Below are 23,538 nucleotides of genomic sequence, written 5' to 3' on the forward strand. Positions count from 1 at the left end.
TGTTCCAAGTGAAAAAGAAGTTGCACATCGCCTGAAAACATCAGAAGTGATACCACATCGATGGCTTCGGTTCCATCAAGTTCAGTCGCTTCTGACGTTTAATTTCCAAACCACCTCCTCAGGAGTACTCCCTCGAACCAAACCAATGGACAAATTGGCATTTTGTACGTACCGTTTGGAGAAGCAACGCCAAAAATATAAAGCCAATTAAGAGAGCAATTTCGTTATCTTGCATATGATGAAGCGATTTTTCTTTTCTTCTCTGGGGAACATGCATCAAGTCCACTGTTAACACAGGGTCCTTTTCGGCTCCTAGAAGTAATGCAGGCTCAAGAGAAGGCCCGACTACGGCCGAGGAAAAGAGGAGAAATCAAGGCTCATGGGAAGAAGGGAGGACTAAGACCTCAGGGATTAAGAGAAGAGAACTCGTTGACACATGACCAACTTTCTCTCAAGTGCTAAGCATGCAGCGGTTGTTGACGTTAGGTATGGAATAGTCAGTTTGTTCATCTGCCCATCTATGTTCCAACCACCAATAATGATCAGACGAATTCTAAAAATACTTTTGGTTCCTTATTTTGATCTTTTTTTCTGCCGCCACTTTTCGGTTATTTAAAATTTGCTCAAATCATAACTTTGTCATTCATGATACATGAAATGATAAACCACTTACGAGACTATCCCAAAAGGATGGTTCAAAGACGGCGAAAGTCCTAACGAAATGACATAAGCGGTGGAAGAACCCACGAGACCTATAAGTAGAAGGAAGTTGCAGCAAAACTAACAACGCACAATGTCCACAAATTACCATACAAATAGAAACCAAAAGCACAAGGGTAAACAATAGAAGAGCAAAATTCGCAAGGAAGATTCACATCTACAAAATCATTCATTCATAGATGGGATCACAATTCTACAAGTTACCAAAGTCGGAAACCCAAGAGAACCGTCACGAAGTCTACCAAAGAGGTATGACAATTCACATCGCCATCTGAAATGCTGGGCATAATTCCAAATAAATATTATACTTTCAAGCTGATGACACGTATTCTCTTGATGACCACAAAAATCTAATGACTCCGGGAGGGTTGGGCGTAATGACGGTTAAACATCACGTACTAGCAACAATTTTCTGTTGAGAAATTTCTAGGGTGAACCTGCTAACGCATGATGATGGGATGGAGAAACTCAGCTTCACAGGATATTTTTGCCCTCATAGGCTCACAAATTCCCTGAATCCAGGATCAGCCAACTAGCTACAAAGTGAAGAGCCATTCTCTGTGTCAGAAAATTCATGGCTTGTGTGGGAAAATAAGAATCAAATGCACAAATCAAGAACTGTTATTAGGTTTACTTGCAAGCTAAGTCTCAATGGCAATCAGGGGCAGAGTCTCTAGCTCAATGGAAACAGCAACACGCCATAAAAGCAAATGCTGACAGAATATAAAGCACCATTCATTCATTCTGTTGGGTCAGTTTTTGTTCGAGTTTAAAGCATCATTCCGTTTGGTCAAAACTTAAAATCATCCTTGATCCTTAACCAAAAACATAAAGAAAAACTAATAAAAAGGGCTTGAAAACTTTGAGTTTTAACGTTAAGGATAAAATAAAGGGTAAAGTGAATAGTACAGGATTGACTTTTTGGTGTAAAAATGTGGTTTTTCATTTAAGTAAACAGTAATGAAAGCTTTTCCCCCAAATGTGTTATCCAAATGGTATCATACAAAAAGCAAATGCCAGTCCATTAAAGTGAAAATGTGCAGCAGAACCATATATTCACCAAAGAAGTACTGATTAACCGCACGATTTAGGATATTTATGGGCTGGAAATTCATCATCATGCATTAGCAAGTTCACCCTAGAAATTTTCTACCTGCTAATGCATGATGATGGGACGGTGAAAATCAACTTTACAGGATATTTTGCCCTCCTTGGCTCACAAATTCCCTGAATCCAAGGATCAGCCAACTCCTCAGCAGATATCCTTGCATAGAGGAAAGACTCTGAGTTACCCCTGACTTCTAGCAATGTAAATCATTTCTTACAGTGAAAGATTTCAAAGCCTTTCAGTGTTTGTTCATCAATGAATTTCAAAATTCATTTAAATGGACAACAAACAGACACTCTTATCGTGTAATCAGGTGGTTTTAATGAGTACTTACCTAAACATTAGGTATTCGTATATTCACAAATATCAAACATGAGCTTAATTTCATATTGAGATATACTTCCCCACACCTCCCAGTGTATATGATGAATATAAGAATTTTAGACTATTAAACAAAACTGCAATGTTGGTTGATTGTGTGAGTTACGAGAAGACTTAAATACTAAAGAAAAAGGAAACAAAAGATCAAACCACAATCAATAATAAGATTTCTATTCTGGCTGAACATGAGTCTCTACATAAGCATATTTGATGATTTGAAAGTTAAAGCAAAAACCTTTGCTTTCTATGCCATATTAGATACCTCTACTTTTGCTCATCAGGCATCCAATATTTATCCCACCACGTTATAAACTGGATCACGCTTATATGATGAATTGTCAGAAAGAAAGATATCCCAAATTCATGGGTTTTGCATGCAAGATTATTAATTAAAACCACAAAACGCACTTGGGTAGATCAACTAATTAGGGAAATGGTTGACATTCTTGTTCTTTTCAGTTAATTGGAATTATACGTACTACATAAACAAGAACATGCAATTAGATATCATCAAAGATAAAACACTTGAAAGAAATTTGCAAGTATAAAAGGAGATATTACTAGATCAAGCGGCCCTGAATTTACCTTTTTGTCAGGAGTGACTTCGTGACCACAACCGGTCATTGCAATGACTTGCAAGAATAGAGTCAGCTGTGCGGTCAACCAAAACAGTATTTGGAATAACATGATTCCCATGTACATGCTGCACAAACTTTTCCATATCTGCTAAAACTCCTTTCTCTTTTCGGAGTTCTCTCCATCTAGATAAGTCAACAACCCTACAACAATGAAAAATTAAAAAGTAAATTATGGCACTCAAAGTGAAACTATAGAATGACAATGACTTAAGAAGTAAATGTATTTGAACTAATTACTGCCTCTACAAAGCAATGGATGACTTTATTTTTGTAAATTAAATATAAAAAATACAATGGAAAAGGATGAAATTGGAAATGACTAACAAAGAGAAAAACTTATAAAACGTACGTAGATATACTAATTGGACTGTAGAAAGGAGCAACTTCGGACTGTAGAAAGGAGCAACTTCCGCTGCTAAAGGAAGCACGTTGGTCAATTATCAAGTCAAAAACATTTCATTAACAACACATATGAATTAAGACCACCACCACTCCAAGGTCTACTTCAGAATATGCAAAGCATTTGATTAAATCATATTCCATTGAAAGCTTTTTTACTTACGCCTCATTCAAAAGCATTGTCCGTAGCCAGCAATTCCCATAACACACAAATCAATGTTAAACTCTTCCTTGAGGGTAGCTATATGCAGAGATTTGAAAATTTTAATTTTAATGAATTGCACACACAAATAAAAGAAATTCAAAGTACCTAGTTTTCATCAAAGTTTGGTTTATAAGCAAGCAGCAATATACAACTTATCACGAACATGATGAAAGTCAGAGAGGATAACTCAATTGGGGGCCGTAAAACCAAATTTTGAATTGCATGTGGCTGTAAATGAACAACATGCATGGCCTCAGAATGTTTTTGACCATTCATTTGACCGTGTTTTCTTTGCACAAACTAGATGTGCATATCCCACCACATAAACAGGAGAAGAATGAATCAGTACATCTTGCTGCTTTCAAATCTTAAATCAGACTAGGATGGAAACTCATATGCAATAACCAGAAAAGGCCACCAACAAAGCACGCAGAACGACAGACTCTAACAAAACTGAGCACCTCAAAATTCTAAACTCCAAAGTGTCATGAATATTTTCAATAACAGTTGACCTTACATGTGCAATATTATACAACAGCCTTATAATAACTGAAGAAAAAGGGAAATTAAGTACCTGATCCCTTAACTGATCGAATAATGTGACACCAATCAGAGCAGGTCGGATATTGCCCACTGCTATTGCAGTTCTTGAAAGATATAATCTAAAATGGACTGCTCTCGGAGCCCTAAAACAATCCTCCTGCTTTATCACTACAGTAATTTTGTACTCAGTACAACCATGAGCAATTGCACACACATTAATGTTTGCCTGCATTTCATAAAACAGATTAGATCCCTTCGTATTGTAAATAATGGATTATGAGAAACGCGTAGAATCAAAGTCTACAGTAGCCCGGATTGTAAACCAGTGTACAAACCATGAAATGTTAAATCAATAAAATAATCCAACTTGTTGCCAAAATTAATAAAATGATAATAAATCCCTAACCTTTGCCAGTGCATTGAAAAGAGTTGCACTAACTCTTGGAGTACAGGCAATTTTTTGGCCAACTGCTGCCAAAATACTACAGTTTGGAATGACTTGAACCTGAGAGGGAAGCGGTGCCAGAAATTGGTATTAAAAAATGACCACAAAGATACATTCAAACATAAGTAAAATAAAATAAAAAATAGAGTGCAGTAAAAATTTCAATGTGGGAATCAGTTAAGAATGGAATAAAACATATCTGAATACAAACCAACACATTAATTCACATTAAAATTCATGTCACCATTTTCAACTCTTCTTATAATTCTTTAACTGATCCACAAAATATGGGTCCGATAAGGTTTTTCACAAGTAAACAATAAACTAATTGTTAGTGTCAGTACATTATCCTTGATCTGCTTAATTTACATATCGAGCAACCTGGTCAAGAACATTAGTCAAATAAAAAGCAAACACCTGAGAAAGACACCCAGATTCAAAATCTAGACTGCAGGAACTCAGAAACAGCATTTACTTCCTTCAGCATATACCATGAACACAAATTCAGAGGATGACATAACCTGAGATATCATAATAACATTAGCCCCAACATCCTTTACGGCACTGAATATATCACGGGCTGCACCAGGAACACCAACCAGTCCAGTGATAAACAAAAGAGAATGTTACAAACAGGGGGAAAGTAAACCTTAAATTATAATCCAGCAACAACCACTGTAATGCACAGCTCACCCTTAAACCATGACAGGGGCCAAGTAGTCTATTCTGGCAAATGCTTTAAGAAACGACTCCAAACCTTGAGCAGTTTCATCCTCATTAGACCAACATAGTCTTGTTCGACGTCCAGCAAGGTCAACATCATTCCTTATTATAATGGGAAAAAGTGCACAACCAAACCAAAAGTACAACTTGACAATAAATTCAGAGTTTAGAATAGTTTTAAATGGCAGCAATACATTATGTTACAGTACCAGTAAATTAAACTCAATCACAAACACTTCCAGCAAAATTAACAAAGCACAGTTTTAAAAACAAAATTTTAAGTCTGTTTCATAAAACTAAACATTAAAACTATAATCTATAGATGGCAGAAAGCCCCTCATGTTTGCCAAGCTGGATTTGGTTGATGGCATGATAAAAACGAACTTTCCTCCAATATTAAGCATCTTTATACCATCAGAGTTATAGGCAAACAAAAGATCTTTGTCTCGAACTTTCTGTGCAATCTTCATAACGGAATCAATAGACTTTAATTCAACAAAGAGAACTAATTGAAGATAGTAGCCATCATTCAAAGAAGTCATTGGATATCCAAAATTATCAACGGTTTAATATAACAATTCTTTTTAGTGGTTTTGTAACATTGTTTCTTATTTAATTTAACATTGTTTCCAATTCATATTATTACTTTTTAAATCTATCAACTTGCTATATTTATATGTTTTTTTTTTCTCTTTTTAGTATCGGACATTGCTAATAAGGTGAACTATTTGAAAAGAAAAGTGGTTATTGCAAGAGCAAGAAATGTTTACTATTTGAAGTTGGGAGTTTTTAAAATACCAAAGGCAAATTTTTCTAAAGGCAATGGTTGTCTTAAGGAGGTACTCAATCAAGGAATTTATTATGTAAATCAGTTGGGAGTGTGATGAAAGTATAACTTTTATAGTAATGGGATTAGTCATATGTTTCATCTTTTTTGCTATTTAAAGGAAAATGATTCACTTCTAAATAGAATATTAGTGGAAAATTCTAGTTTCTTTGCCATTGGATCAGGTGCGATGTACGTAATGCAGAATGTTAAGTCTAAATTGTGTAAACTTAGTCGTATCGATGTCAAATCTACTTTGAAGTTAGCTGAATATGCAGTTCTACTTGCTTGCATGAATGATCCATTAACTGAGGTCACATAACTGGTTTTAAATTAATGTGACCACCAGTGGATGGATCATTCATGCAAGTAAGTGGAAGTGCACATTCGGCTAACTTTAAAGTAGATTTGACATCGATACAACTTAGTTTACACAATTTAGACTTGACATACTGTGTTCCGTACATCACACCTGATTAAATAGCAAAAAACCTAGACTTTTACACTAATATTCTTATCGGAAATGAACCATTTTCCTGTGAATAGCAAGGATGAAACATATGACTAATCTCATCATCAAATCCCATTACCATAAAGGCTATACTTTTATGACACTCCAACTGATTTACATAATGGATTCCTTTATTGAGTACCTCCTTAAGACAACCATTGCCTTTAGAAAAATTTTCCTTTAGTATTTTAAAAACTCATAACTTCAAATAATACACATTTCCTGCTCTTGCAGCAACCACTTTTCTTTTCAAATTGTCCACCTTGTTAACAATGTCAGATACTAAAAAGAAAAAAAAACATATAAATACAGTAAGTTGACAGATTTGAAAAAGTAATAATATGAATTGGAAACAATGTTAAATTAAATAAGAAACAGTGTTACAAAACCACTAATAAAAAATGTTATATTAAATCGTTGATAATTTTGGACATCCGACGACTTCTTTGAATGATAGCTACTATGTTCAATTTGTTCTCTTTGTTGAATTAAAGTCCATTGATTGCATTATGAAGATTGCACAGAAAGTTTGAGACAAAGATCTTTTGTTTTCCTATAACTCTCATGGTATAAAGATGCTTAATGTTGGAGGAAAGTTGGTTTTTGTCATGTCATCAACCAAATCCAACTTGACAAATTTTCATATATCAGTTTTTAACTTTTTATGAACAAATTAAAAATGGTAATATATGACAGCTAAATTTGTAAATAATAATGAGCTTAATTTCCACGAAAAACAACATTCAAGTAAAAGGAGATTTACTAAGATCCTATGATTGAGACAGGAGAGATGGTAGGCGGCCCTCTAATTAAGGTTGTAGGCAGGGAGGTAGGGTTCTGCTTCTCCAGCAATAAATGGCCGGCGGAGCATTGTAGCATAGCGGAGGCCACCGAAGCGCAGCGCAACATGGAGATGATGGGGAGTCAGGAGTTCTACAGTCTGAGAAAATGTATGTAAGATTTTTCCTAAACCCTAGAGTGATGTTTTAAATAGGGAAAAAATGCAATTGGACCTCAATGATAGATGATCCAGATTGCCAGTTGGACCTGACTGATGGACAATCCCGAATGACTGTCCGACGATCCGGAATGGAGGTGAGGTCTGACTGATGGACGATTCGGAATGGTGGTCGGGGCTGACTGTTCCTCGGTACATATAGTTGTTGATGTTGGAGCTAATAAGTTGGGCTTTCATCAAAGACACGGGTTATTGAAAAACTAAAAGATAGGTGAATTGAAGATTTTACAAATAACAATAGATGGATTAATAAAAATCGAATAATAATACGATTCGATTCAGCAAATTACTAGCCCTCCATGAGTTCCGTTCCATCCCATTATCCCAAGCCACGGTCCTCTCTCACCACCACCAAGCCCACCCACCCTCCTCCCACCGATGACTTCACCCAGCAGTGAGACTATGTCGACGAAATTTGAGAGGATTACAGATTGGGATATCTCGGTTAAGGAATCGACGTCGGCTTGGCGAGTGAGCTTGAAGCTTGCACATGATGCCGGAGCCGACAAGGTCACGGGGTGGGGTTGACCAAGGTTGGAAGAGGATAGGGTTTGTCCATATTTAACATGGCAAAGGTAATAGGAGGAAAAAAGGGCTGTTTGGTTCTCAACATAGCAAAAGTTTAATATAGAATTAAAAGGGACAGCTGTTCCCATTTCACAGGGCCATGTCATTTGGTCAGGAAATTGGGTACTCCGTAGTGAGTACACAAATATTTTCTAATGCTCTAATTTAATAGACAGTTAAAGCATCTTCAAAGAAACTGTAAAAATGTTCAAATCAGCTTTAATAATTATAAAAGACAGCAACAAAAAAATTTCAATCAAAAAACCAAATCTAATGTGTCATGATATAGAATAACAGCCCACAAAATTTGACAGCAACATCAAATATTTTTAATTCATTTCACCTGGAATTCCAAAACCTTCAAACTTCTTCGTCTCTAACCATTTGCAGAGTCCTCTCCAATCCTACAAAACCTAGAAATGACTATCTGATCCCAGTATATCAAAATTGGCCCCAAAATACGACATCGTATTAGGATCGAGAAGGCTTACCTTTGACGAGCTTGATGACAAGCTTCTTGGTAGAGGGCTGAGGGGGCTGTCCCTTTTTTGGGGACAAATTGGCAGCGATGCCTCGGGAAGAGGGGTCGTTTGGCTAGAGATCTTCGTCGAGGGACATGGAAGAGGGGTCAAATACAGCATCGTTATTGGGGTCCTGGGATGGGTGAGTGTGATGGTGGTGGTGGTGAAGGTGGTGGAGGCCATTTTTGCTGGGATCGAGGGAACAGGCCACCGCCTGCGACTTGGCCTTTTTCTTGGGTGGGCCGGCGGAAGAAGGGTTGAGAGAGGAGGAGGAGGAGTGGGATTTCTCTTCGATCTTGATCCACACAACCACAAAAGTTTAATTTCTGCAACACAAGATTGAAACAAGGAATTGTGATTTAGGGTTTCACAATTGTAAAATAAAAATTATAAAAAGAAATAATGTAATAAAATAATAATTTAATTTGGTATGTGAAGTGGGGGTAAAAATTTTAAAAAATATCAAATTATCACATATGTTATCAAATTTCAATTTTATGTTTAAAATTTGACATACCCTTTCAATACTCTTACAGCCAACCGTAGTTTCGCGACTCCATCCGTCATCCTAAAATTATATGTTATGCGAGTTTGTGGGTAACTGAAACAACACATATAAATAATTGAAGCATAAAGTAAAAATTAAAATTAAAATTGTACAACCCTCATCTCCAACCATCATTCTTATCCTCTTCCATTGCGAAAACCTCATCTCCACCTTTCTCCAGATTGAACAATTCTTCCTGTTGTGCCAATACTTTTTTCTATTGCTCATCGATTTCATACAATCTTCTTAAAAAAAATATTATAAGAATTCAAGATTTAAAAACAATAAGAAAGGATCATGAGCTAAAAAAAAAGGATTGAGTTCAGTAAATGATGATGAATATAGGGTTTATATAGACAAAAAAAAGACAGGATAAGGTTCTGGACAATGCCATGTGGCACTACGTGATTAGTTGAAAATCTTATCGAAATTTTGGCTAAATTATTGTAAACAAATAGTGACATGTGACGTGTCGAAATTGGTTAAAAATCTTATTGGAAATCTATCCATAAAATAGTACATTCGGATAATGACACTTGGCATGATAAGATTGGTTGAAAATCTGATCGAAATTTTGGCTAAATTATTGTAAACAAATAGTGACACATACGGCGTCGAGATTAGTTAAAAATCTTACCGGAAATCTATCCACAGAATAATATTTTCGGATAATGACACGTAACGTGACAAGATGGGTTAAAAATCTTATCGAAATCTTGGCTAAATTATTGTAAGCAAATAGTGACATGTGGCGTGTCGAAATTGGTTAAAAATCTTATTGGAAATCTATCCATAAAATAGTACATTCGGATAATGACACTTGGCATGATAAGATTGGTTGAAAATCTGATCGAAATTTTGGCTAAATTATTGTAAACAGATAGTGACACATGCAGCGTCGAGATTAGTTAAAAATCTTACCGGAAATCTATCCACAGAATAATATTTTCGGATAATGACACGTAACGTGACAAGATGGGTTAGAAATCTTATCCGAAATTAAGACTAAAGGGGTGTAGTCAAATTAAAATTTGTTAGTATTTTAATAAACTTTAAAATCAGAGTGTAGTCAATTAGGAGTTTGAATATGGATTTTAAATGATTTTAAAATCATAGGGTAGTTAAATTAGGATTTTAGAGGATTTAAAGAATACATCCAAATCCATGGGTAGTTAATTAAAAGTTTAAAAAGTTCATACAAATCTAGGTGTAGTGGAAATGTCAAACATTTGCTAGGATTTTTGTGAATGAAGGATTTTGACTGATTTGAGTGTGGGTGATATAAATACCAATGCTATCAACAATCCAACCTTCCCCCTCAGATTTCTTTTCACACCAAACCATAGGAGATGAACAGTCCTATCATGAGTTCAGAGCATTTCCCGGTAGACTCCCCTGTTTTTCATGTTTTTTGTATTTTTCTGAATTCATGCTCTTGGTTTGTTCATCTAGGAAGATGAGTAACAATCGGACCATAATTTTTCTGAACTGGGATTTTTTCATTTGCACTTTTGATTTTCTGAGTTGGGCATTTCCCATCTGCACTTTTCTTTTTCCACGAATAATTGGTGTCCATGTTTTGGACACAAATAATTGCCTTTATTTTTGCGTGATTGGATTAACATGACCATCAAATCCATCAATGATTCAGCTGAGAATCATCAATGAATTCCCAATCTCCTGCTATTTACTTGTTCGTTTGTCTGATGTTGTTTTTTCACTTCCCTCCTTGTCATCTGCGCTAGAATAGTAGAATGTCCTCGACGGTTCGATGCTGAACGTGCGGTACAAAAGTACGCGCTAAAACATGTGTAAATCGTAACCGACTTTTATGTCACCATAACGATCCTCGTTCATGTTTTTAATCCACTCACGGAGTCATGAGATTATGGCTCCGATGTCATTATGACAGTTGCGAGGGAGGATCAATTGATGTGTTAATATTGAGATACGCCTACTTGATAGATATGCGAGTTCGAATCTCCCTCTATTTATAAAAAACTTGCATTTCTTTCCGCTCTTTAGAGTACAAGAAATCTTACATGCATCAAGATCACCCATGATTGTAACACATTGGAATATCTAAACAGTAACGAAGAATGTAGGAAAGACCAAACAAAGCATAATACACTAAACTAACCTTGTCATTGTAATTAAAAGATTAACAAAACAAAGGTTTTATACAAAAGTCAAAACTCTTCCATGGGAAATTTGCTGTACACTATGAACTGCTCTTCTGCTGCTGCTGCTTCTGTGTTCCCAAAAATCTTACTGGTCCGGGTGGAGATAATCACACGCTGCGCCCTTCTTGCAGTGACCACTCTCAAAGAACTTGCACACTCTGGGCCCTTTGAAAGGTAGCCTCGAAGACCCTCCTCCCCCGCCGCCACCACCACCACTACCAAAGGACGACTGCCTATTCCAGGGCTTTCCGCCACCATAACCAGAATCTCCGCCATGCGGAGCGCGATCCCTTTGATTTGGGAACCTATCTCCTCCATTCTGAGTTTGCCCACCCCAACCAGGATTGGTGTTCGCAACTGCTGGCCCTTGACCAGATGGAGCCCAACCGGGATTTCCACTTAACGAAGGAGGTCCTTGAGCAGCAGGTTGGACCCAATTAGGCGCTGCATTTCCAGGTACTGGACCTTGACCAGGTCCAGCCCACCCTGGACCCTGTCCCGGAGCTCCCCAATTCATGTTTGTATTTCCTGGCACTTGTCCTCTCCAGGCCATGTTTGGATTTCCCCCAATTGGCGCCCAACCAGCGTTTTGATTCTCTTGCCCCTTTCTTGGCAGAGAACTTTGGTTATCTGGGACACCCATGTTCCAAGGTACCTGGGGCGATGGTGCAGGAGGCTGAATGTATGATTGATTAGCTGGGACTTGGGGTCTCCAAGGATCAGACTGTGGAACACCAGAGAAGCCTGATGAAGGCAAATTTCCAGCTGCATTTCCTGTATTAATAGACTGGGTAGCATTGTTAGTAGATGAAGCGTTACCCCAGTAACCATGGGCCGGATGTTGTGCAGGCATAGTAGAAGCATTAATTGGTTCTATCCTCTGGGAAGGAGCACCTGCCCAGGGTTGAGTTTCACTCCCAGGTGCTGGCCCTGGAGCAGTCATTTCCTGTTTTGGAACTGAACCAGAAGCCCACCCTCGAGCATCACCACCGGGAGTACGATTAGTAACAGTCTGTACCAGATTTTGCAGATTTGAAACAAGATTTTTCACATCTGTTACTTGATTCATTGAAGCATTTACTTGACCATGCATTTGAAGAGTATTTGTAGAGCCCAGAAGCACAGCAGTTTCAGACTTGGGTGCTGCATTAATGCCGGAAAGAGAGCTTGAGCGATCAATTCCAGAAACTCGCAATGCACTTTCTGGAGTAGCTACTGTACTAGGTTGCATCACTCCATTTCCACCCAAGACAGAGCCAGTTGGATGAACAGGGGTGGGTGACCAATTACTTTCATAAGCTTGACCCCTTGCCCCACCTAATGGAGTTTGGGATGGAGTAGGTGAGGGAAAGTTTGTTGTGCCCCACCCATCTGAAGAATACTTAGGAACCTCAACTGATGATGGAGTACCTCTGGCTGAGGATGAAGTAATTTCGTTTTCAGATCCCCAACTTCCTCCTGCAGCTTGGCCTTCTGTACCCCGTTGAAAGAGACCTCCTTGAGGCTTCCCAGATGGTGCAGGTGAGAGACATGAATCATGCACCATTTGGGCCTTTAGAAAACTAATGTCAACCAGTGAAGGGTCTTTCTGGAACTTTCCAGCCAATACATCAGTTACCAGGATAGAATCTTCTTCCTTCTCAGTGTTTTTCCAAACTCTCAAGTTGGCAGGAAAATAGCCAGTGTTATTCCATTTGCGTAGCTGTGCCATGGAAAATGGTCCCTGAATTTTCCCGGAAGGATCCTTGTAATGCCATATTTTTTCTGAATCATTGATAGTGGGTGTAGATTGCGCTGCGCCAGTGGTGAAATGTGCAACTGAATTTCCTGAGCCACCACCAGGAGATGATTCAGATTGTACCACAGACTGCGTACTCTTAACACCTGTTTCTAAACTTGAAATAATTTGTTTCTTCTCCCAGTGGCTTGTTTGCTGCGTTTCTCTGTCTCTTCCTTGACCCCATGAATCATTCACTCTCTCACCAGCTCCAGTTGTATTTTCTGCTTTGTTGTAGAATCCCTTATTTGACGTACTCCTGCTTAACTCTCGATTCGTATTGGAATAATTCTTTGTCCCACTCCAGGAATCATTAAAAGAAGATCCTCCTCTTCGTGGAGAAATTGGATCCCTCCCTTTCCTTCCAAAGGAAAAACCTGTAGGTCTCGTGTAACTATCTGCATGGGTTGAAAGCTATGTTATTAATGACTGAAATAATGACTGGATTATCGCTATCGTTTCAGTTAAAAAATTATGATTGAATTAATGAAAAAGAAAATAGCACTAGAGAATTAAAGGTATAAAAATTCCCAAAAAAAAAAAAAAAAAAAGAAGAAAAAGAAATGGGACCTTGTCTCTTGTCATCTCCTTCGTCTTCCTCCTCCTCAGATTCATAACTTGGGTCCATATTTGGATCCGCATGTATTTCTAGAGTTTCCTCTAGTCTACGCTGGCGTTCCTCAGGCGTCTTCAGAAGCTGCAACTTCTCTACACACTCTCTAAGCGTGAAAAGAAAGTTAAGGATTTTACATCATACCTATTCCTAGTCATCTTAAAGTACCATATACAACATTGGCCATTAAAAAAAAAAATTACCATATACAACAAAAGCAGTAGCAGCAACAACAAAGAAGCCTTATCCCATTAAGTGGGATATACATACATACATACATATATATATATATATATATACAACAAAAGCATCTCCAAAAAATTACAAATAAAAAAAAAAGAAAATAAGAAAAAGGTAATTTAAGGTTTTCTTTCCAAAGAATCAAGAAATTAATAGGATTTTTTTATACTGACAGTGAAAATACGTGTTTCTGGCATCAACTAATGAAAAAGGCAGATGGAACTATTAAATAGGTATCTGATGCTCTATTAAGGAGCTAAAATTTCTTGTAAAGTTAGAGTGCTAAAATTTCTTGTAAAATCAAAGAGAGAAAAAGGCCAAATGCATCTGCTTATTGCAACATCCAATTCCCCTCCAAAACAAAACATAAAGAAAAAGAAGACCTCAACTGGTATAAAGTATCCCTTCACATGTGTCACTGATTACTTCTAATCATAGCAGGAAAAAAAAAAAACATGCGAGGGTAAAATTTCCGCCTTTACCAATATAAAGTTTTTAAGTTTTCCGGAAATCACTAATATAAGAAACAGGTCAATTTATATCGAAGGCCACAGCCTCAGAAAGCAAGTAAATAAGAGAGTAATGCATTTAAATATCACACACCAAGAAAAGAGAAATGATTTTTGCACACCATATTTCACCTCTTGCAGACCCCTCTTTTTTCCAGCCATTGGAGTGAACAAATCAAGGACCAAATTAAAGTGAATGTGTAGAACTATACGGTAAAAAAGGAGGGTCTGCAGAAATCACTTTCCCACAAAAAAATTGTGAATAAAAATGTATTAAACTTGAAAAGTAAAGGATATTCCTTCCTGCGCCCTTTTTCACTGGCTCGATCACGAAGATGGCTGAGTCTAACTATCTCCGTTTCTAACCACTGTATCAGAATAAATAAATAAAACCAAATCCATCAAAGAAAAGCAAGGAAAACTATTACAAAAATAATATCAAAATCAAGTTATAGGAAAAACAGAGGGCATAATGTATATTGAATTTACACCTACAAGATTTAAAATAAGGGTTGAGTCAACACTAAAGGAGCCAGAATCCATATTGCATCTAAGAAGAAGAGGAAAAAACAATCCTTCTTAAAGAACAAATCTGGTTGAGATTATTAGGAATTAATTGGGGAAAAGCAACTAGTTCTTGCCGATATTCCTATGTTGCAGACATGTTAGGTCTTTGATCTCTTCATGAAAACATTAAAACTCCGGTAGCAAATGGCAGAGGATGGCTGCAATGAACTTGATCTGCTCACAAGTTCAAGACTGGATTGAGCTTGTTTTATATTTGAGTTGATCTGGAACCCAACCATAGGGTTACAAAAATAAAGCACCTACCTATCTCAACATTAGGTATTTATGCCATGTCACCCTGTGTTATACTTCATTTGAAAATTTATGAATGACAGACTTAAGGCTTAAATAAGGATCCATAGCTTGATTGGTTACGAAGCTCAGCAAGTAAAATCGGCAAGCTTGATTTTTGGGGTTCAATGGTCGGCCTTTACTTGTTCAAGACCAACTTGAAATGCAACTGTTGAAGCTCGACATCAATAGCATTCAGATGTCCAGTTAAGTTGGAAAAAGCAAATAAGTTGCTTCACCTAGGCTTCATATGCAACCCTTCAGATCCACTTACAAATGGAGTGGAAAACCATTACACGATAGTGCTAGTAGCAGCTAGTACTCAACCTTAGACAAGTTTATTACATGGTGATGGTGTACCATACCCCAAATATCTTCTAAATTGAAAAACATAATAACACCAAAATTACTCCTCTTTGTTGTGCCTTTATGGGTGGTACAGATAAAAAAATCAATCAGAATTAAACTTGGAAACCAGGACCCCATAACCTCTATAATCAAACCCATTGTGGTAAGCAAATATGCCAAGCTACGTTTCCCTTTACAAGCCAATAACTGAAGTTGGAAAACCAAACACGAAGAAAGAAGCCTACTTGGGCTAAAAAATTAGATAAAACAAACCTTGGTTCAGATCGCTACCTAAGTCCTTTCTTAAGTGTGGAGTAAGTTTCTAGCGTACCTAATTCAAGGGATTGGAATTTGGCAACCACATGAGCCTATACTAATATTAAAAGTCTACAAGCATTATTTGGTCTTTGCATGCTTCCAAATTATATAGTTTACCAATTTACAGAAACATAAGATCCCTGGTTCTTATAATGAGGAGCCAGTAACGCAACATATGTATTTGGATTACAAGAAACTGTTTCTTTGTCACTTTTGCAGATTGGAGGGCTACTTACTGTATCTAATATATTTGGAGGAAGGAAAGCTTTGCTTAATTACCTTTAATCAGTGGTTTCTATATCTTTTTATGAACAATAAATGGAACTTCTCAGTTCCATTGTATTGTATGCATTCCACAAATCTTGTATATTTTAGACTAGTTAATGAATTCAGTTCTTTTTATGAATAAAGTATATTATAATCTTCTCCCTAAGTGGACACTCAGTGGAGGTATATATTTTCTTCATCGTCATCATCGTCATCATCATCCTTGCATCATCATATTTTCTTTTCTTTCCTTTTCTGTGAAACAAAACTTTCCTAAGTACACTTTAAAACTTTATCCGGGAAATCAAATCTACTGCAATTCCTAAAGTCAATGCTGTAATATGGAGCTCAATTTTGAGATGAATTACCAACATCTGATGCGACATGAAACATGTGCAAGCCTAAGAGTACATAGAACATGTCCAAGATGCAAATAAAAAATTGAAGGAAAAGAAGTTTACAAGTGAGAAAGCAACTTTAAGGGATAAAAGAGCAAGAGTTTTACATCTTTGACTCTGACTGCTTGGAGCACCATTGCTTTGTCTTGAACATCACCCTGCAAGCGACCACTTTCTCAGGAGAAAATAAAAATTAACATCAACACACAAAAGTAACAATAGAAAATAGAAATACCACAGTAAGCCGGTTGATAAGTCCACATTTTATGCTCTGACGCAGTCGTTTGCATTCATCCTAAAAATAAACAATGAAACAAGGTGATAATCAAACAAGTGATTTCTAAATGAAAGCAGAAACAAAAAAATTCAAACAAAAATTGCTTTTCCAGCAATCTTCACTATGATGCACATAAAGCTGCAGTCTCTCCCAATAAAGAGGGAAAAGCAAACTACACTATCCATTCGATTGGATGTGAGAATTATTCACGTTTCCCTTGTACCATTTCTTGCCCAATGGCAAGCATTATCAGTCTTTCTAATGTTATTTCTAATGGAGGACATGCCCTTGAGAACAAGGATGTCCAAATCATGTCTCTTTAAGAGCCACATTTATTTTATTTTTAAACCAAGTTTGGAATTGAAAGGAAATAGTTAGTTATATGCTAAATCACCTCAGTGAACTCTTGGTTTGAGATGATATCAATCGAAATGATCTCTGTCTTGTTTAAGTTTAATATCTCTAGCAAGATCTCTGTCATCCTTTTACCAACTTTATATGGCTCAGCACCCTTGCATGTACCTGTTCAGAAAATCATTTAGACAATGAACTTTACGATTCTGAAAGTTTAATGCCTTCGTCGCCCACGCCAAAAATACAATGAAAGACAATTAATCAAATAATTACCTATAACTTGCACCAGCCTATACAAATCTTGCTTTTGACCACTACCAGAAATTCTAATTCTGACAAAAGAGCCGACAACCTTGTCTTGAAAGTTATCCAGATCATCAAGTAGATCTTCCACTAAATTACGCCTTAAGAAAATTAAATTGATGTTATGCATATCAATGGCTGCAAAGTCGTCAATATTAGATTGAGGTCCTTTCCCATCACCCTTTTTACGTGCTTTACGTCTCTTATCTTTACTGGCCTTTACTGGGGTATCAGAGTTGCCATCAACCTCCAACTGATTGTCATCGGTATCAACAACACTCCCTTGAAGATCATCAGTGTGAGCATCCTCTTTTACAAGAAAGTGGGATTCAAGAAGCTTTAACATTTCAAAATGCCCAACGCGTGGTTTCCCAAATAAATTTTGAAGCCTTATATCACAAACTATCTGACTTTTTCGCCGAGGGTCACGAAGTTTGTTCCTTTTTATATATTCTAGCAAGAGAGCCTGGACATCAAACTGAGATAAAGCAGACTCGTCACCATCTCTCATGTGCATTACAAACTCCAGAAGTTCCTTTGATGCCCACCCTGTACTGTCATCTGCAGATGGACCTCCAGAGCCAGTTGCTGTAGCTGCACTTGATGAATCCCTCCCCTTTGCACGGGTTCTCATTCGTTTTTTGGACTTTCTTTTTTTAGGGTTAACTAAATCCAAATTCTCAGAGTTGTCAGAATCAGACCCTCCACCATCATTAGCATCATAGGGTTCATCACGTGACTCCTGTTTATTAGCACGTCCAGTTGATCCTTTCCTTGGATTCTTGGCCTGAGCAAGGTCATCAAGTGTTAGAGATAACTTCTCTTTTAAGTCTATCCAATAATCCTTGAAGAGGTACTCCCAGCTGCTTTTATCATCAAAATCGACTTCATCCTGCACAAGCACAAGATAAAAAAGAATAAAACGAATGCCACTGCAAGCAGTTTAAACGTGCGAAGTGAAAACAGTACATAGTTAAGGACAAGATTAATGTTATAAATTGTAATGTTAAATTTTGATTTTAATAAATTGACCAGACCTAATGTCTAATGACATACCACTCAAACCATGACACACAAGAATTATACAAGTGGACATTGCTGAGAATTCCCAACCAAATGGAGAGACAAACACTCTGACTTTGACTTATATGTACAATGACAAATTAAAACGACATTTCCCCTGTCGCATGAAAACTTGGGCAGCAGCAGTTAAGTATCAAAGGACTATCGACAGAGGAATTGATAGACCTATAATCTCTAATAGGGTGAGTCTATGCAACACCTCAACCATTTCACATGAGCTTTCAGCTACATTACATCTAATCTTCCTTTCTTTTTTGTTCGTTTTTGCACAAAATTATAACCAGACACTTTATTATGCCATAGGTTTCAAACCGATACATGGAATTACAATTAGATGCTTTATTCTTGAAGCCATATTTTCCAACATATTATAAAAGATTTCTTACAAATAAAAAAAATATTACAAAAAAAAATACTCAATCAAACTAGCTTCCCTTAAATTTATTGACATAATTCAACATATAATTCCAGATATATGACTTGTACAAACTCAAGCAACTCAATATGCACTGACTGGATACATTGTTCATCGAGTGAACTACAGTCTGCCAGAAGGGAACTCAAACAAAACAAGATGAGAACAAGGGAAAGAGCATATAAAGACAAATCCCAGACATCAACAACCCTAGGAAAAAATCACCAGGGAAACCAAGATACTGCTGTTCCCAGTTCACCTTCGATTAGAAGAAAGGGAAGTCACTAACCTCATTACATACAGAGGCTTACGAAACCTCCAAATGTATACACTTTGTTGTTTCTTTTTTCCCTTTTGGCTGACTGATTTAATTAGGATGTAGCAAAAATGAACTTCACGACACACTACTTTCACACGCTAAAACACTCCCAAGAAAGATATAACCCTTGACCCTAATCGTGACAATGCTAGCAAAAGGAAAATACAAAAGTGATTAGGGAATAACAGAAGAAAGAGGGCATCATACCTTGTCCTTGTTTCCTTGCTCATTCTTTTCAATCATCATGATAGTTTTCATGCATGTCTCACAGAAGCCTTTGTTTCCTCGAACACATAAGATATCAGCATCTTTGATACACGCCTTGCACAAGGAAAAGGTACATGTATAACACATGTAGTGGGCACTCTTTTCACAGTTGCTACAAAGGTGCCAACCTAAAATACATTCATTAATACATCAGATACTGCCCAGCAACCAAAAGAATTGAAATAATTTTCAAATAAGCATTTTTATAATGATGTTAACATCGTTAAGTGATGAAACCCAGTGACACATGTAAAAGAACTGGTGCTTATAAGATGACGAGTTCAAAATAGCCATAATGCCTGCAATCTCTCTCAAAAAAGACACTGGCAACTAGATTCACTAAAAGTACATGAATAATAAAAATTGAAGCGGATAAACACATAACTTCCAGGTTAAGGCTAGAGTCTGAAGTCTGAACCGAGGTAAATGCTGAATACCTTTCATGAACCCTTAAAATTCTTCCGAAAAAAGGAGTAAAGAATAAAAATAAATAAAAAATAAAAAAATAAAAAATAAAAGAAGTTGATAAAGTGTTGCCTAAAAGTGGTTTGCTAAGGTACTTGGTAGGAGTTTGGTACTTGTTACGTTACTTTAACAGTAACTTAACTGTACACGATACACTTATGCCTGATATATTTCTTCCCAAAACTTGAATTTTATTTGACCCGCTTAAGTCCCCATTCTATATTATAACATAACCTTATACAGGCAGTTGTAACTCTCCTGGTAATAGGTCAAAACACAATGTCCCTCAATTCCCTATTTAGCTGCCGGTCATAGGTCATTACATCAGCAATTGTTTCTACCTTTGTCATTATAAAAGAAAATCTAAACCAAGGATCAAAAAACTGATCCCTCTCTGCAGAAAGCAATGCCCTTCTCTTGGTAAACGATTTCAAATTTTTATAATTGTAAAGTAAACAAAGAACTACATCTTGCGGGTACTTGTAGTCATAATTCCAGACAAATACATAATCACTTGGAGACTAACTAATATCTTCAAAGCACACAAACTGTTGAAGGACAATTAACAAATAGTCATCTGAATAATAATATTCCAGGTCAATAATTACAAACATGCCGCTCCAAATCAACTCTAACTAGACACAAACTGTCCAATACTTCAGGATACTGAAAGTATGCAAAAAAAATTCACTTACTTGAAAAAATACAAATATTTCAAAAGTATCACAGTATTTTAGACCTAGCCAGCAACTAATAAAATATCATTTTCATATAATTTAAACCAAATATCAAAAACGAAAACGAAAAGCAAAAATATAATTTTACAACGTAAAAACACTAACTCAATCATCACTGCACCAAGGAAGCACTAATGCAGCTGGAGTTTGAAGCTACAGAAACCGCATGCCAAACACATAAATGATCACCAAAGAAACAAACATACGAAGATATGGAATAAATAAAAATAAAGAGAATTCAATTTAGCAGAAGCTAGGAGATGAACCTAAATTCTCAAAGGTAAATCTAGGAACTGATCAGAAAACTGAAGCCTCCTCAAGATTACAAAGGGTCTTAGTTTAAAGGCCTATTCCACTAGATGAATTGTTTAATGAGGTGTATGTGCTGAATGGATGTTTGTTCAAAATGCATTTAAACTTAGTAATGAATGTCCACTATGAATATACATGAAATTCTACTATACTTAGGGGTATCCAATATATTGGGATTGTTGGCCGTTAGATCACAGTCATCAAATCCCAGTTTATAGAATACCCCGGAGCATACTAGAAAATCCTGAATAGACATTGTACAAACAAGTACATTGTGCATTAATAGTCTACTGGCCCTTAACGTACTACATCAGAATTAAATAAAACAATAAAACTTGGTGAAAAGGAAAAGAAAATTAAGGACTTAAGCCGCAGCAACTTACCGCAATTCCATCGACCCTTGGCTCGAAAGAAGGCCTCATCACGATTAACACATGAAGGATGGTATGCTTTGGGACATCCCCTGAAACCACCAATTAAACTAATCAATAAACCAATCACAGAAATAACGTCAAAAGAAGCACACACAGTAAGCAAAGTTCAACTGACCTGCGGTCACAAAGCACAAGCTCACCCCCATCAAAGCAAATGAAACAGACATCCTCTTCCATTTTCTTCTTTGAAAGGAGTTTTCCCGTGTCCTTAGAACTCTTCACACGCTTCCTCTTCCCACCACTGCCGGCCCTTTTTGTCTCCTCCTCCTCTTCCACCTCCATTTCTTCTGCTTCTTCCTCTGCCGCCCCCGTCTCCTCTGCCTCAGTTGTCTCCTCCATTACATCATCAACCATATCCAACTCCCCAACTGTGTCAGTCTCAGCCAACATGTCTGCCGCATTCTCCTCATCATCTCCCCCTGCTTCAGCCTCCTCTCCTTCTGCTTCAGCCTCAGCCTCCTCTCCCTCCGCTTCGGCCTCTGCCTCCACTCCCACCGCCTCATTCACATCCTCCTCTCCCACCGCCTCGCTCCCATCCCCCTCTCCCACCGCCTCGCTCCCATCCTCCTCTCCCACCGCATCGTTCCCATCCTCCTCTCCTTCCACCTCGGTCTCAGTCTCCTCTCCCACTGTCTCGGCCTCAACCTCACCTCCCTTGGCTTCACCCGTCATTTGCTCTGTTTCATCCTTCACTGAAAGCACAGTCTCCTCAGCCGTTTCAGCCACATTAGAATCCTCAGCCTCCTGCTTGTCCGAGTTAGCCACAGCAGCTTCCTCAGGCAACACCTTCACCTCTGTCTCCAGTACCTTATCATCCACATCGCCAACCTCAGCTTCCTCTGTGCTATAACCTTCAGCCACATTCATCCCCTTCACAACCTCAGTGTCCTCTGTCACATGACCACCGGCCACAGTCATTTCCTCCTCCACCTCAGTTTCCTCTGTCACGTGACCTCCAGCCACATGCATCTCCTCCTTGACCTCCGTTTCCTCTCTCAAGTGACTTTCAGCCACATTCGTCACCTCCTCAACCTCCTTGTCCTCGGCCACGTGACCTTCTATCACATTCGTCTCCTCTTCCACCACCATCTTCTCTCCCGCGTCAGCAGCAGACTTCTCCATCGCCACCCGCAAATCCTCCACTGCATCAGTTTCAACTGTCTCCGCAGCCGCCGCCACCGCCTCAGCCACATCCACCATTTCCGTATCCCCCTCCTTACACCCTCCTCCAATTCCATCCCCATCGCCTCTCTCTACCGAAGACGCAACCGAATCAGATTCTCCTTCGACCCCAAGCCCCGAGCCGCCATGCTCGGGCTCAGGTGCAGACTCCGGGTCGCATTGTGATTCGGTGTTCCGGAGCTCCTCTCCTGTATGAGGCAACGGTAAAGCGTCGTCTTGGAGTGAAATCGAAGGCTCGTTCACCTTGGAAGCATCTTCCTCGTCGGCTTCCATGGCAGTAACTGAAATTGGAAATCAGAGATTGAAAACCCTAAAATCCAAAGAGCTAGGGTTAGGGTTTTAACCTTCCGGTTCCCCTGCAGGGCTATATGTCGTCGTTTAATCGTTACACAACACTAAAACGATTGTATTAACTGAGGGGAGTAGTAGCGAAGGAGAAGGAGGCAACTGCCACGACAGCCAAACAGAAGAAATGCCGTAAGCAAAAAGGGCTTTTTGGTGGCTCGTAGGTTTGGGTTTGGGACGTGGGCTGCTTCAGGTAAAATTACTAAAAGCTCCAATGCTATTCCACACGCCCGCCCTATACGCATCATGCTATATATGTGAGGATTTTCCATCCACACGTATTTTTAACCTTCACGCACCTTGTTAATTCAATTCATTTAATTTAACAATTGAAAATTGAGAGTTGTATGTAAAAGGTAGAAAGAGATTTGTGGATTACACC

At 38.0% G+C, this 23,538-nt stretch overlaps 2 protein-coding genes across 21 annotated transcripts; both read right to left on the reverse strand.

The window, feature by feature from the left end:
- Positions 1–781: 781 nt before the first annotated feature.
- LOC125473404 (bifunctional aspartokinase/homoserine dehydrogenase 1, chloroplastic-like) lies at positions 782–9,449 on the reverse strand. 20 transcript variants are annotated; one of them, XR_007255310.1, is made up of 10 exons: positions 9,123–9,449; positions 8,576–8,931; positions 8,428–8,488; positions 5,089–5,231; positions 4,857–4,960; positions 4,401–4,499; positions 4,026–4,220; positions 3,197–3,262; positions 2,795–2,988; positions 782–1,256 (listed from the first exon to the last, which is right to left on the reverse strand). XR_007255310.1 is itself a non-coding variant. In XM_048576151.1 (7 exons), the coding sequence occupies exons 2-5, from the start codon at positions 8,786–8,788 to the stop codon at positions 3,206–3,208; spliced, it is 561 nt and encodes a 186-aa protein (XP_048432108.1). In that variant the 5' UTR covers positions 8,789–8,931; positions 9,123–9,447; the 3' UTR covers positions 782–1,256; positions 2,795–2,988; positions 3,197–3,205. The 20 variants fall into 20 exon arrangements, 6 of the variants coding, with proteins under 6 accessions (XP_048432108.1, XP_048432104.1, XP_048432109.1 ...); XR_007255305.1 differs by lacking the exon at positions 4,857–4,960 and adding an exon at positions 4,961–5,019 and having other exon boundaries at positions 5,133–5,231; positions 8,428–8,497; positions 9,123–9,448; XR_007255304.1 differs by lacking the exon at positions 4,857–4,960 and adding an exon at positions 4,961–5,019 and having other exon boundaries at positions 5,133–5,264; positions 8,428–8,497; positions 9,123–9,448.
- Positions 9,450–11,120: 1,671 nt separating this feature from the next.
- Positions 11,121–23,324, reverse strand: LOC103937070 (zinc finger CCCH domain-containing protein 19). The gene is made up of 10 exons (XM_048576155.1): positions 21,745–23,324; positions 21,579–21,658; positions 19,622–19,809; positions 17,568–18,489; positions 17,335–17,462; positions 16,899–16,958; positions 16,771–16,821; positions 14,772–14,842; positions 13,683–13,837; positions 11,121–13,510 (listed from the first exon to the last, which is right to left on the reverse strand). Exons 1-10 carry the CDS (start codon positions 23,082–23,084, stop codon positions 11,421–11,423), a joined length of 5,085 nt encoding a protein of 1,694 aa, XP_048432112.1. The 5' UTR covers positions 23,085–23,324; the 3' UTR covers positions 11,121–11,420.
- Positions 23,325–23,538: the final 214 nt, after the last annotated feature.

This window comes from the organism of the source record quoted next, unplaced genomic scaffold (assembly GCF_019419815.1).
Source record: "Pyrus x bretschneideri cultivar Hongxiangsu unplaced genomic scaffold, Pyrus_bretschneideri_v1 Contig85, whole genome shotgun sequence".
NCBI lineage: Eukaryota > Viridiplantae > Streptophyta > Magnoliopsida > Rosales > Rosaceae > Pyrus > Pyrus x bretschneideri.